Genomic DNA, 15717 nt, shown 5'->3' with positions numbered 1-15717 from the left:
AGTTGAAAGTTAATGTATCAGTGAAATTTGGTGAAAATTATGCAAAAACTTCATTTTTTTTTGGCATTTTGACAATGTTCATACCTTGTACTTTCCTTTTGTGCCTTGTTTTATTTAAATATCAGCCATTTAAAGCCCTTAGTGGCCATTTAAATGACCCTGCATAAGTGAGTGTTGCCACACATTGTCACCATTCTCATAAATATCTTTAATTTGTTTTTCGTAAACTCACCAAAACATGAGAGTAGCAACATGACTATACTATCTCCACAGGTAGTAAGTAAATTAATACCTGTGTATCAAAGACTTGCTTCGAATGAGGTTTTAGAGTGCTGCACAGCATGTAAAACACAGAATGCCAATGAATCACTGCATAGTGTAATTGTACTAAGTGCCTGAAGGATGTGTTTGTGTCAAAGATAAAACTGGAGAGTGCTGTAACATCAGCAATTGCTGAATTCAAAATGGGCTGTGAAGCAAGTGAGAAACTAAAAGCTAGTGTTAGGGGTGCTAAGTTAGCAGCTTGGGACAGAAAATTAGTGTAATGAGGGACAAGCACAGACTTGACCACAGTGGATTGTCTGGACAACAAGGGTTCAAAACACTCCAAAGGTAAGAAAAACTCAAAAACTGCTAGCGAAACCAGGAAGAAGGCAGCAGAGCGTCCGACATATGGTGCTGTGGAGTTTTACGTCAACTATATTCAGGCACTGAACTATTGTTCATCTCTAAAATTTCAATCTCATTTTTCTCAGAATATTTTTTCCAGCACTTTTCAAGATTCTAAATGTTCCTCAAACCACAATTTTCAACCAATCTATTTGAAACTCTTAGGATAGTTTCAGATGTAACAGAATAACAAACTGATGTGCAAATTTTACAATATATGCAGTAGTTCAGAAGCAATCATTTCTTTTTGTCTCATCATGATCACCATAAAATATAAAAACTGAATTATGCCTAGGGCCTATGTGAAATATTTTTAGTGTAATTAAAATCTGTCAAAAGCAACACATCACTTCTTTTATATTAGTATTTTAAAAGTGAGATAAAATTTTCAGCCAGTTCTGTTGAGCCATTTGGCCTGAGGAGCATCTTATAAATTTTGTTAAACTTTTTAATATCTCAAAAACTGTTCTTCATAGAAACTTGAAACTCTGTATATTGTATCATATTGATACATATTGATGGTCACATTTCTAAGGTGAAAGGATGAAAACTGTAGATTTTAGGATGTTCACAGATGTACTGCCTTAACCTGGTGTGAGGTTCAAATAATAATTCTTCAGAGCACGTTCAATTCTATCAAATCTTCACCCCCTCGTGTGTGCTTCTACAATTGTAGGGGGCTAACCTTGGTTACCCTCTTCAATTGAAGATCCTCTTCGCGGTGAGGGGGACCAGTAGCTCCTTTCTTGCGATGCCGAATGGAGCCCTATTGGGTAACCGTTCGGCATACAAGGAGGAGGGAGCTAAAGCACCGCCCAACCCTAAGGTGTAACGCGACCCGTGCCGATGGGGTGCATGGCACATGGGAGATGTGTCTTGAACGGAGCCTTCGAGATACTTGGCGCCCTCTCGAAGTAAGTAGCCTTACCCAGGTATGCGGGGCTCTGCCTGGGCAGACATATATTTCCCTAGCTACTCGTGGGACCTACATGAGTTCCGTAGCCACCCATAAACCGGAGAGCTCTTCTGGGGCCTCCGAGAGAAATACCAGCACAACAACAACAACCGAAGGGGACTCTTCGGAGATACCCTCGGACAGTTCGACTTCAACAGTTAGAGGGCTCACTCAAGAGGTGGGCAATCTGCAGGTGAAGAAGAAGAAGAAACAGCGCTCTGGCGCTGAAAAGAGGAGATACAAGAAGGCCTTAAAGGCTACGTGTGGAGCTCTGCGAAAACAGGGCTCACCCATTTCTTATCTATCTATCTATCTATCTATCTATCTATCTATCTATCAAATCTTCATCCTAATATCTCATTTATCTTCATAATATTCTGGTAAAGTCATTGTTTACTTCCTGTCCTCCAATGGACATAGTTTAAATGAATTAATTTCTAAACCTATGATCATTAAACTATGCTCACCAGTACAGCAACTTTTTGCCGTAAGTACAATGTCTACATAGTCACTTACCTTGACTTGCCGATTGTATTCTATCCTCCAAGCATCAGGTCCTCGATGCCATATTTTTGTAAACGAACTGTTAGAATGTACTGAGGTATGAGTAGCCATACCAAACAAAGCCCAAATTCCACACATATCTACAAAAACAAAATATATTTCATATACACTGAGAATAACTTTAGCAAAACACAACACTAATAAAAATACAATATGCAATATTTTGGACAGAGCTCTAATCAAAGATGATTTATGCAGAATGCCCGCCTGGAGGCCATGATCATTAAGGCATCAACAGTCTATATGGTATGACACCAAGATTAGCCAGTTCAAGTCCTGTTGGTTGAAAAAAATATTTCATCACCAGAATGTTGGACTGGCAGAGTAGGAGTAGATTGTGTGCTAAAAGCCTTGATTCAATTACAAACCTCCCCACAGTGTTTATATGGAATTACAGCAAACGCAGGGTGTCTAATGAGTTCCATTTTCAAAATTCCAGTACATTTCCAGTATATTCAGTAAAACTATCAGCAACATTCCAGTACTTAGTGTTATGAATTTTGTTGAAGTTCTTTAGGAAGAATTACACCCTTGATGATTTCAGGTTTGTAATTTTTTGCCAACAAATGAATATTTTGTTTTTAATAAATTCAGTTAGCCTTGATTTTTTAAATACAAACAATTTTTTAACATTTTTTACAGGGCCTCCCAATTTCCCTCACAGCCCTTCACTCCACCCACTGCTTTTAAATCTCTTAATTAGAAAATTTATACAACTCTTGCTTTGGAAAAAAATTACAATTACAATTACAAGTATTCGCTTTGCAGATGATATTGCACTGATAGCTGATTCATAGCACAAAATGACTAGGATGGTCGGTATACTAAACAACACGTTAGAGACGTTCAGGCAAAGAAACACAAAGAAAACAAAAATAATGGTCGTTCAAAAGAAGAAGACGACTGAATTGAAAACAAACATTAATTAGGTTCTGAAAAAATAGATCAGGTTAAAGAATTTTGTTATCTGGGTAGTGTTATTACCAATGATAATCCGTGCCTGACAGAAGCCAAAAGAAGAATTGCTACGGCAAAACAAGTGTTTCAAAGCAAGAAAAATCTGTTGTTAAATAAGCACATAGGAATTGAAACCAGGAAGAAATTTGTTAAACCTCTGTTTGGAGTGTGCTAACTTACAGTTGTGAGACCTGGACTTGGGAAAACAAGCACAGTCAATACTAGAAGCTGCTGAAATGTGGTTCTAGAGAAGACTGACAGGGACGAGTTGGGCAGAAAAAAAGACTAATATCTAAATCTTGAACGGACCTTAATTTATTCAACAGAGCAAAGGAAAGCTAAATTTCTTAGACACATCCTACTACATGACACCTTTCTCCAGAATGTCTTCGAAGGAAAGATCCTGGGGAAGAAGTCGAGAGGAAGACCACGTCTCTCATACCTTAGGGACATAATCATTCAGCTGGGTTTTGCTTCCTATGTCACGATGAAAAGGGCTGCTGAAGACTGTGGCTGCAGCGACAAGGCTTAGCCTTTAGATAATGGATGGATGGACCTGCACTTTTGGAGTGCAAATATCCAGGGTAGATTATAAAAAATTATAATATCTGTTCCAGTATATTTTATCATTTTTCCAGTATACATACATAAATATCCCACGTCGTTCCATCTTAAGCGATGGGTCGGCGAATGAGGCTTCTCCACCAGCTCCGGTCTCTGAACTTCTCACCTTCTTCAATGCTTTCCAAAGTATGTTCTCGCTGTTCAATGTCAATCTTCACCATGTCATTGTACCTGAGTCTTAGTCGCCCTCTTGGTCTTTTGTCTTCAAGTTTTAGATCATACATTTGTTTCGGTAATCTTTTATCTCCCATGCATCGCATATGTTCATACCATCTCTGTCGCTGCGCTGTTATTCTGTCCTGCAGTCTTACAACTTGAACCTGCTTGCGGACTTCCTCATTACGGACTATGTCCCTCCGTATTTTACCGATCGTGCTATGGACAAACCTCATTTCTGCTGCCTGGATTCTACTAAATCTTTATTTCTCACTAGCTGATGTACCCGTGCTTCGCTACGGAATTCTACATTGTATACAGTATTCTAGGTTAGGTAGTGTACACGTTGTGAGCAAGATTGTATTAAATTGCGTAGCACTTAACGTTACCATAGAAACACGGTGGGGAAGTCACCAAACGTCTTTTCTCATATAAAGACTGGGTTAGGGAATTTTCATTGTGAGGGTAGACCTCCCCTTGCCTACCACCAGTCACAATCAGGTTGGGGAGTTTTCATTTTAACGACAGACACTCACTCTCCACCTGCCTGTTTACATCCTCAGAAAGATCGTCTTAGTACCTTTCCCAACTGAAATGAACATAGGTCATTACAATGACGTCAGTATGAATGGCTAAAAAAACAATGTTTTTATATGAAATACTCGATCAAATAAAAAACCACACATTTTCTCACTTTTAACGAACAGTACTACGCTGCCGATCTAACAGCCCAAAGTTCCAGGGCTGGAATAACCAAGCTGCATAGAGCCTGATCCGTGAACACTTCGTCTTTTATCTTGGGCCGGGTTGGGGTGTCGAATAGTGGAGACTCCCAGGGCAAAAACTATGCCCTCTTACTAATCTGTTTAATCTGTTGACAAATTTTTCCTCCAAGCCAGAGGAGAAACCCCCACCTCACTGCTAATTTGGAATAAAATGCATGTAGAATTTAATAAAAGTGAAGAGGAAGAAGCTTTTCTTAAGAAACATCTCTTTTCAGGTTTGAATTTCGAGTTATTTCGTGAATTGTGGTACTATAATTTGGATTAGTTCTAAATTGTAGTCCTAGACCAGGTCATACTACTACTACTACTAAGTGAGCGTCTGCATTAAGTGTGCACATTGCTCATTCAAAACAGTACGTCAGAGTAGGGATCGAGTAGCTGGAATACTATGATGAACCAGTCTGTAACGTACCGGCAGTATCAGAAAAATATATGAACCAGAGGAATGGCATGCTAAAGAAGAAAGTTTTCTAACTCCCTAGCTATTTTCCGCCAATATTCAGTCAGGCTGTTATACTCATTACGCAGCAGTAATCCCATCTATTTGAGTTGAGCAGCAGCATAAGAGACAAAAAACATCACAACAAACAATGGTCAGTGTAATGTTATTGTTGATCATTGTTATGCACTTTCAATATTGTAGGCCTCCACATTTAGTTTTCCTCCGACTCTGAAATACCACTCTTATCATAGTCGGTACGCTAAAACTGAATAAAACATAAATGATTGGAAATTGTATTCTTTATAACTTATGTTATGTAGTACTTTTCGGTAGGACCAATAACATGGGTATTTTAAGCGCCTTCCCCTAAACTACAATTTCATCCAGGGTGAATAAAATTGTTTATATCTTAGACTGTACTTTCTTATTCCCAGACTCCATATACCGATTTTCACTAAATTCTGTTAACCCATTTTCTCGTGGCTCGGCGTTGATGTGGACTTGGCAACAAAAATACATATTCATGAATACCTGTGTTATCGAAGCTGGTACGGTAACAATGTATGACATAAATAATCGGAAATTTAATTATATATAACTTTCGTTATGTAGCATTTATCGATAGGACCACTGATAAAATAAATATTTGAGAATTAAATTTTGGGCCTTCCCCTAAACTACCATTTCACTCAGCGTGACAAATGATTTATAGCCTAGATTGTAGCGGCTCATCCCCCGACTTTATATACCAATTTTCATTAAATTCTCTTCAGCCGTTTTCTAGTGATGCGTGTACATACATACAGACAGACAGACAGAAATTACGGAAAAGTAAAAAGTGCATTTCCTTGTTACTATGGACATGACCGATACAGAAATACCATTCTTTTCAAATTCTGAGCAATGTACAGACAAAACTCTTATTTTATATGTATATATAGATGGTCCATGTTTCGCAACCATAGGTCAGGATTGGTACGTAATATGTTTCATATAGGACTCCCTTACATTTTTTTGGTATTTTCTTGTTCCATATTATGTCTTTAACTATTTTGTAGACATTGGTACCCCCCTGAATTCTGTGGGAAATTTCCTTATCTATAGAAACAGTATCAGAGATAACACTTCCAAGATATTTGAATTGATGGTTCATCTGTAGCTGTTTCCCTTCCATTTCAATGTGTCCCACTGGTAGTCCATATCTTTTCATGACCATAACCTCACTTTTCTCTTGGCTGAAGATGAGTCTATATTCTTTAGCAGCTACTGTCCAGGAGTTAATTTGTTCTTGAAGGTCTTCTTTAAAGTCTCCCCACAAACATATATTGTCAACAAACATGATAACTTTCATTTTCTTACCTCCAATGGTTTGGTGAACTTTTCTCTGAATCTCATTCATCACAGTGATGAAAAGAAAAGGAGACAAAACACCACCCTGTCTTAACCCAGCATATGGTTCAAAATTCCAGTATATTTCCAGTATTTCCAGTACCTATTTTAAATTCCAGTATAATTTCAGTAGTTCCAGTATTTCCAGTATCAATAGACATCCTAATATGATGCTATTGATGGTGATTTGTCCGTCGGACAGAGAAGTTAAGTCTTGAGCAGACCCCTTGGTGCTATTCCACATAAGCAGGCTATGGGCTAGCACCGGGCTTCACCCTCTCCCTTCCTACTCTCACATCATGCCTTTTCTTTAATCTCATTAACTCCTCTGATAAGGTTGACATTAGAAAGGGCATCGGATCATAAAAATCACTACAAAGATTCATATCATTTCATACCCGACCCCAAAGAGAAACGGGACAAGGGTTGGACATAGAGAGAATTCTTGTTTATGAGCATGTATAGCACATAATCAAAATCATATGTCTGTAAAAGATGACACTGTATACAGTGTTATTTAACCATACAATAACACTCCAAAGTATTTTATCTCTTTTTATAAAACACTTACGACAGCAAACGGTGGAGAAGTGCCATCAACACCCTGACCTGGCAGGAGCTGGACAAGGGGAAATGAAAACGATGATGACTTATGATAGCAACTCGTTGAAAACAAAATACGTACAGTAGAGGAACATGAAAACTTGGGAGAAAATCTGTTAGTTTCTTCTGATATTTTACTCTTAAGCCTCTTTCCTCTTTCCATATAGTTTTCAACAACAGTCACTGCTGTGAAAACACTATCATTTACATTCGACTATGTATGTAGGATCAAAGAATGTGTGTACAGGAGAGGGCTGGTGCAGCTCAAACTCCCAGCTGCCTATGCTCAATGACCAGCGTCATACAGAGGTTGACCAGGAAGATATACTGTAGTACGTTAAGGAATAATAACATAAAAAAACAATAAATACTGTATTGCACAGTTAATTTTGTATAAAATTCCAGTTACAGAATACGTTTTGCTTCTATGGAGGAAACTTTGGCTTTAAGAAATTGAGAAATTTGTGTAATAGAATCTCAAGTAATACAGAAATAAACAGATGTGAAGAATCAATCAAACACTACAGATCTGCATTTAGGGAAGTCGCCCATGTGGTAGATTGCCTATCTGTTGTTTTCCTAGCCTTTTCTTGAATGATTTCAAAGAAAATGGAAATTTTTTGAACATCTCCCTTGGTAAGTTTTTCCAATCCCTAACTCCCGCTCCTATAAACAAATATTTGCCCCAATATCTCTTGAATTCCATCTTTAGCTTCATATTGTGATCATCCTAATTTTAAAGACACCATTCAAACTTATTCAACTCCTAATGCCATCCTATGTCGTCTCTCCAGTGATAGTTCGGAACATACCACTTATGACAAAGATGTTGATTCCCACAGGAAACCTGAAATATTTGTTCCGAATGAGTAAATTTATAATACCAATATAGTTGGCTCGTTATAGGACATTATAAGGTTTCCAGCTAACTCATTCCTGGTTGCCAGCGTTTCGCCCCAGTGTGCTAAGTTGGGCTCATCAGTTGGTAAATAGCACACCTATGAGCAGCTCGTCTCCTTTCTCCCAAGTCTTCCCAGCCCAAACTTTGCAACATTTTTGTAACGCTACTCTTTTGTCGGAAATCACCCAGAACAAACTGGATTTTTTCCAGTTCTTGAATCAAGCAGACTTATATACCCTCTTATTTACATCCTTACTACAACCCCTAAATACCCTCATAACTATGCGCAGAGATCTGTACCCATTATTTACAATCCCATTTATGTGATTACCCCAATGAAGATCTTTCCTTATATTAAAAACACCTAAATACTTACAACGATCCCCAAAATGAACTTTCACCCCATCATGCAGTAATTAAAACTGACAGGACTTTTCCTATTTGTGAAACTCACAACTTGACTTTTAACCCCGTTTATCATCATACCATTGACTACTGTCCATCTCACAACATTATCAAGGTCATCTGCAGTTGCTCACAATCTTGTACCGTAACTTATTTATTACTCTATGCAGAATAACATCATCCACAAAAAGCCTTATCTCTGATTCCACTTCTTTATTCATATCATTTATATATAAGAAAACATAAAGGTCTAATAACACTGCCTTGAGGAATTCCCCTCCTAATGAAATGAAATGTTGTATGGCTTTTAGTGCCGGGATATCCCAGGACAGGTTCGCTCGCCAGGTGCAGGTCTTTCTATTTGACGCCTGTAGGCGACCTGCGCGTTGTGATGAGGATGAAATCATGAAGACAACACATACACCCAGCCCCCGTGCCATTGGAATTAACCAATTGAGGTTAAAATCCCCAACCCGGCCGGTAATCGAACCCGCGACCCTCTGAACCGAAGGCCAGTACACTGACCGTTCAGCCGAGTTGGACCCCTCTTAATTATTACAGGGTCAGATAAAGCCTCGCCTACTCTAATTCTCTGAAATCTATTTCCTAGGAATATATAGCCACCCATTCATTCAGTCACCCTTTTGTCTAGTCCAATTGCACTCATTTTTGCCAGTAGTCTCCCATGATCTACCCTATCAAATGCCTTATATAGGCTAATCGCGATACAGTCCATTGGACCTCCTGATTCCAAGATACCTGTTATATCTTGCTGGAATCCTACAAGTTGAGCTTCAGTGGGATAACCTTTCCTAAACCCGAACTGCCTTCTATCGAACCAGTTATTAATTTCGCAATCATGTCTAATATAATCGGAAAGAATGCTTTCCCAAAGCAATGCATGTCAAACTGACTGGCCTATAATTTTCAGTTTTATGTCTATCACCCTTTCCTTTATACATGGGGACGATCCTTGAGTCCAGTTAGTGGGGAGGCCGTGGATAGTACGGTCATGACTTCCATGTTCCTTCAAAGAATTTATTTGCTCACTGTCGGAGGCAGACCTTCACATGCCCCGATGAAGACCAATGCAATTTGGCAGAAAGCTCAGCACATTTACACATTTATTTCTTTATTTTAATAAAATGAGTCATGAAAACCTACATTCATTAATCACAATTTTTGCTTCTATAAACAGAGATCTAGAAATCGTTCAACTAGCCAATAAGGGACCAATATTAAACATACTAGAAAACTTGCATATTCATTGTGATCAAAGGGATAATCCAATACTTAATGTGAATAAAATTTTGGAAAAAGTCAACAGTTTGTTTAATGTAGCAATAATAGCCTAATCAATTCCCAGTTAAAAACAAACGGATTGCCATCAGCACGCCACAAACGGAATGTTCCCACTAATGTCACTCCCTCCCCTTCTTATCCACTCTTCTGTCTCGAGACAATCACATGTTCGCACTCGTACATATATCAACATCACCAGTACTGGTACATTTTGAGGTAGGAGGATAATTCAGTGAGCAGTTCTAATTAATTATTCACCTTGTTTTATTTAATATATCTATTGTTTCCAATCCTTATTCCTTTTTATTTTATTTTTTCAGATCCCTAATATAAATTAGTTTGGATTTCAAACAACAATCATCTTAATTGTTCCATGGTGATGAACCAGCAGTACTATTACATAATGAATGTTACATTCAGCAATAACAAAGGAACATTTTAGCTTCAATTTCTTCACCAATAGTTTTACTGCTTTGTATTGAACACCAAAAGCATCATTTTTATATTCTTTTTAGATGCTAATCAACAAGAATTTTATAAGATATTCTAAACCTGTCGTCGTATTTAATTTAACTGTCTATATACTTCGTTAATTTCGCTTTTGAAAGAACACCAAAAGAATCAGTTGTTTCTTATCCTTTTTAGTCACAAATCAGCAATTATTTTATAAGACTTTCTTTAAATGTATCCATGTATTTTATCTTCGAATTAAATGCTATTGATGTCTTTGTACTCTTATCTTGTACTTTTGATGTTAGCTAAAGATACAAGGACTGAAACATGTCCTAATTTAAGATTAAACTATTTATTATGACTAAATATTTGTACAGTACTGAACAGGTGGATATATATTTAAACAGAATTTTCATGTGGAAATTCTTTGACCTTAAAAAGATCAGCAGTAATCGCACCATCGGCTAATATGAGTATGAGTGTCTCCTGCTGACCAAATCTCAGGCCAGAGAGATCGGCGCACTCTATAAGGATGTGGGCCACAGTGAAGTCGGCACCATGAGAACACACTGGAAGGTCCTCCCTCTTTAGGAGGCAAGAGTGTGTATTAGGCAATGCCATCTTGACTGGAACATGGCAGTGGGTGTGAAATGGCAAGAAATCATAGTAAATTTTTTTTTTTTGCTATTGGTGTTACGTTGCTCTGACACAGATATGTCTTATGGCAACAATGGGAGAGGAAAGGACTAGGACTGGTGTGAAAATGGGAAACCATGGAAAACCATCTTCAGGGCTGCCGACAGTGGGATTCGAACCTACCATCTCCCGAATACTGGATACTGGCCGCACTTAAGCGACTGCAGCTATCGAGCTCGGTCATAGTAAAATGAAGAGGAAACATATTTCTCCAAAGCAACTGTAGGCTATAAGGCAAAATGATGATGATCCATGTCTGTCCCTGTTTTGCTTATCCTTTCCTTTGGATCATTTTTTAACATAAAATCAAAATCAATTTATTTTTCCAGTTCTTTTTTTTTTTTTTTTTTTGCTAGGGGCTTTACGTCGCACCGACACAGATAGGTCTTATGGCGACGATGGGATAGGAAAGGCCTAGGAGTTGGAAGGAAGCGGCCGTGGCCTTAATTAAGGTACAGCCCCAGCATTTGCCTGGTGTGAAAATGGGAAACCACGGAAAACCATCTTCAGGGCTGCCGATAGTGGGATTCGAACCTACTATCTCCCGGATGCAAGCTCACAGCCGCGCGCCTCTACGCGCACGGCCAACTCGCCCGGTTTTTCCAGTTCTAAAGAGGTCGAAGACAAAATACACTTTCATAAAAAAACTCTTGATGTTGGGTGCCCCTGGCTACCCATCCTGATCAAAGATGACATTTAAGTTAAATGTATAAACATTTACACATGTCTGAACCTCTTCTGCTGTGTGAATGGTGATAAAATAACACAGACACATCTGGACAAAATCTATCCTCTTAGGTCGATACCTCATTTTTCTCAGCATTTATATAATCTGATATCTCATATGGCACTCTTAGTTTTCCATCACAACAATGAATTGGCACCCCCTGTCCAAGAGTTTTGCTGAAGCTTTTAGTTCCTTTTGCTGAATTACCTATTAAATTTGGTTTAATTCTTTGAATTACCTTCCCCTTACAAACATCAAAATTTCCTTACACACAATAAAGTTGAAAATCTTACCAACTGGCGATAGAACAACGAAATTCACTTCGGGTAAGGGATAGGCCTATATTGCACGTTGAAGCAAGCGGTGGGCCGAGACCCCCTGCTCTACCGAAGCCATTCCCCCAGCTGTCTTGATTACAGGGGGACTCTATGCTGGTTTGCTTGTAAGTAGGTCGCTGTCCCCTGCCATGTGGATTGCCCGCCCCACAGGGGCTAGTCTCACTTTTTCGCCCCAGCCCTGGAATCCTTTCCCTTATTTTTACCACCATCCTCTCCCACGACTTGAATCTCTTAATGTCTATCCCTTTCATCACCCATGAGTATGATCAAGTTTCCTTATCTCCAGACTTAGGCCCATATTCAATGGGTGATAGGAATATTGACACAAACCAACCAATATCAGGTGAGCTGTAGTTCTAGCTGATACAATTATTGATCAAATGTATAACAGTGAATCAAAACAAACTTAAAATATGATTGAATATTATTCCTTGTAGGTCCAAGTTCCTTTCATTATACACAATATTCCCCTCACTCAGTTCCCTCACAAGAACCTGTCAAAGTGCTTACTAATCAAAGGATTTCATAACCTCTACACTAACATTTTCCATGTTGTTCCTCCAATTAAAAACATTAACATTGACAAACTGAACAAATTATTCTTTCCACTATGCAATCTTCAAAAAAAAAAAGCTGGTGGGAATGCTGCAGTTGATGTTGAAGCAAAGTGTCCTCCATGCAAAATATGTTACAATTGAACGTATTACATATACTTGGCCACATTAAGAATTATCTACAATTCCTGAAAATTCTGTCTCTTCTATCACTGGTCAATCAATAAATTGAAAAGGCTAAATATTACACCGGTGGAAATAAGATGTAGAATGCGTTGGTCTCTTTTAATTTACCCTTACAAAGAATTCAGAATACGTGTCATGAGTATGATATTCAATCATTGAATTAAATCATACTGCTAAATTGAAATTCCCGCGGGAACAGTTAAACGACGTGAAAACAGGCTTTACCTGAATTAATATACGAGTAAAAGCTCCACACAAAAGCTTCCTACTGGCACTGGAGAATGTCACAGAAAACAACACGTGTACAACCCAACAGCCGGCAAGTCAGACGTAATAATAACTCTTACCGACCGGGCGGGAGGCGTCGCAACGTGTTTAAATTTGCGTTGGCACCAAAGAGAATCTGTCACTCTGCTACAACCCATCGTTGTTATTACATCATTTTCTTATGTAACTGCAGCTGAGCTGTCATCAACTATATATTGAGAAGTAGTGATTTACAGAAGAGCATGTGTTTGGGGCGTAGCTGTGAGAGTAAAATTGATTACTTTAATTAGTTAATCAATACAACCCGATAAGAAATGTAGTCAAATACAGTAGAGACAATACACGACACTTACGGATTTCGCCTAGCTAAGATGGGAGACAATTCGACGGTGGCGCTCCTAGTGACTTGACCTGAACAAATCGCGCTAAATTCAAATATCAATGGAAATGTATATACGGAAATGGATAAATAAATTACGTCTAGAAAGACAGTGGTATTGAGATATTAACTTCGAAGTTGCTAAAGCAATTCTGGATAAATGAATGAAGAATTATTTAAAAGGTTATTATTCAAAGACTGAAATTACACATATAAACAAGGTGTGAAATGGACTGCTGTGAAATGGCTTGATCTTTCATTTATGCATTACTTTTTTAGCTTTAGCATACCTGCCTGAAATCTTACGGTTGGATTTGTCTTTTTTTCCTCATTTAAAAACAATGTATCATCACATGAAGACATTTGTCAATAAAAATATCGGCACATTCCTTACACATATGATGCAATGAATTAACATTTAATAGCTGGACATTTTTCCTCTTAACATGAAGCCTACTAACAGAAAGAAAATCTATAAAATCCCGGCTTTAATCTGAGAAGAGGGATAAAAGAAAGAAAAGTTTGAAAATGTTGTCGATAGTGATGCTTTGAGGAATATTTACGTACAATTAGAGTAAAAATGTAACATACCCTTGGCTGTATAGTCGAGGATTTTTAAAGTCGCTGGCCTGGAAATGATCTGAACAGATCTTATAATTCTTATACAAACGTAACGTCCCTTCTTTCTTGTACACTTTATCCAAATCGCTTCTGTGACATTTCAAAACCCACAGATCACACCTACAACAACACATCGGTATTGAAGGTTAACTGCTGCACTATACAATAAAATATGCGTATTATATTTTAAGCCCGTTAAAACATGGGTCGAGCAGGTCAGAAGATTATGAAGTACTATAAAAATCTCTGTCACTGGAGGAATATATATGCAAACACAATATTACTTACATGTTCTTGTCACGAGGGAACCTGAAGAACGAGCGCGCATTTTTCTCTACTTCGTAATTACTGCAGCCAAACACAGCACATACCTTTCCCCTCATGCTGAGAGGAGATATCAAGGAATGACACACGCTACTATTTAATTATGTCAACTCACTGAAAATGCATAAATAACACCAAAAACTTCACACAAAAGTACACGTGCTCTTATGACAGAATCAGTACCGTTCAGGTCTATCCGCTAGAGTGAGCTCCAATAGCTGTCCCTCGATATCTCGCTCAGTGTCGTGTATTATTTAGTTCAAAAGAAATGTCTGCTTTATTTTTATTTGTCCATGGCCGACTTCATGCGTCGCTCTGGAGCGCACCGAGAGATCTAGCCGGCCGTGATTTGTATCGTCCAGACCAACGAGCTTAATCAAAGTACAACCCCAGTATTTGCTTGTTATGAAAATTGGAAACCACGGAATAACAAAGAGTGTTTTTCTTTCACGTCTGCCGACAGTGGGGTTCGAACCAGTAGCGGTGGTTAGGTGGGGCGAGAGGGGGCAGTCGTCTCCCCCACTTTCTGGAGGAAACATTACATTTTTATTTCATTTTAGCGACTGAAACTAAGAATTACGGTATACGAATTCTTTAAAAAAGCAATTTGTACAAGCTCTGTTGTCTTATCAATTAATTATTTCCTTTAATTATTAACAAAGTCGTTTACGGAAATATGCGCAAAATCTCTTTCGTGGCGCCTAACCGATTTGTATAGCCATTGCCTAACACATCCCGTAGGCAACGGTACAGCATCACAGCAAGTAGTAGAAACTTTGCATGTGCTGTAAGGAAGGGCCGTGGACACTGAGGTATGGTTCACCCGATTGCTGAGCGCATTCGTCGTCTGGCAGTATGCTTCCTCACTTCTGACTTAATTATATAGATAACAGAGTACTGGTATTTCACTTCCGTTTACTTCGACATCCTTGTAGGAAGACACTGCAGGGCTGCTGTTATAGGAGTAATGTAGTTTTCTGTTTATTCGTAGATCTGCTAAAATGAAATGCAATCTTTCAGGTTTAGTGTTCTCTTTCGTTGGTTGGAATCGATACCGTAATAGTATCTAGGTGGTGTTGCTGCAGCTCAAAACGCTGAAAACTTGACTTTCACTAAATCAACCATCGAAAAGGGGTAACCTGAGTCTAATGGTAGCCCACGTCTTGATCCCAGCATACGCCATTCAGTAAGGCAATATTTGTGTCAAATATATTACGAGGTCTCGCGCATTCTCTGTTTTAAGATGGTGCTGGGACGACTTGCGCACTCAGTTGGAGGCCACCTGTTGTTGTGAATACATCGTGGTTTGTAGTATAGAATAACAAATTTAATTGCAGGATTCTTTCAACTGCTGGATACAATGTTAACCACCTAGTCTTGATTTAAAACCTGCAGATAATTTACAGCAACAAATTCACAA

At 38.5% G+C, this 15717-nt stretch overlaps 1 protein-coding gene across 5 annotated transcripts in view; it reads right to left on the bottom strand.

Moving 5' to 3' along the window:
- Nucleotides 1-14316, bottom strand: part of AsnS (asparagine synthetase) — a 91742-nt gene extending 77426 nt beyond the window's left edge. For 2 of the 5 annotated variants that reach the window (XR_010860536.2, XM_067149756.2), the window contains exons 1-2: nt 14262-14316; nt 2141-2268 (exon numbers count right to left, since the gene is read on the bottom strand). Coding sequence is in view for 4 of the 5 variants with exons in the window: in XM_067149756.2 (XP_067005857.1) it covers nt 2141-2268; nt 14262-14301 (168 nt within the window). In the remaining variant the exon portion in view is untranslated. Of the gene's footprint in view, nt 1-2140; nt 2269-12931; nt 13165-14261 lie in introns of those variants that run through there. The other 3 variants (XM_067149759.2, XM_067149760.2, XM_067149757.2) reach the window with 3 other exon arrangements.
- Between the last annotated feature and the right edge of the window lie 1401 nt (nt 14317-15717).

This window comes from Anabrus simplex, chromosome 6 (genome assembly GCF_040414725.1).
Source record: "Anabrus simplex isolate iqAnaSimp1 chromosome 6, ASM4041472v1, whole genome shotgun sequence".
Taxonomy (NCBI): Eukaryota; Metazoa; Arthropoda; class Insecta; order Orthoptera; family Tettigoniidae; genus Anabrus; species Anabrus simplex.
This window is presented reverse-complemented; position numbering and strand designations above follow the sequence as displayed.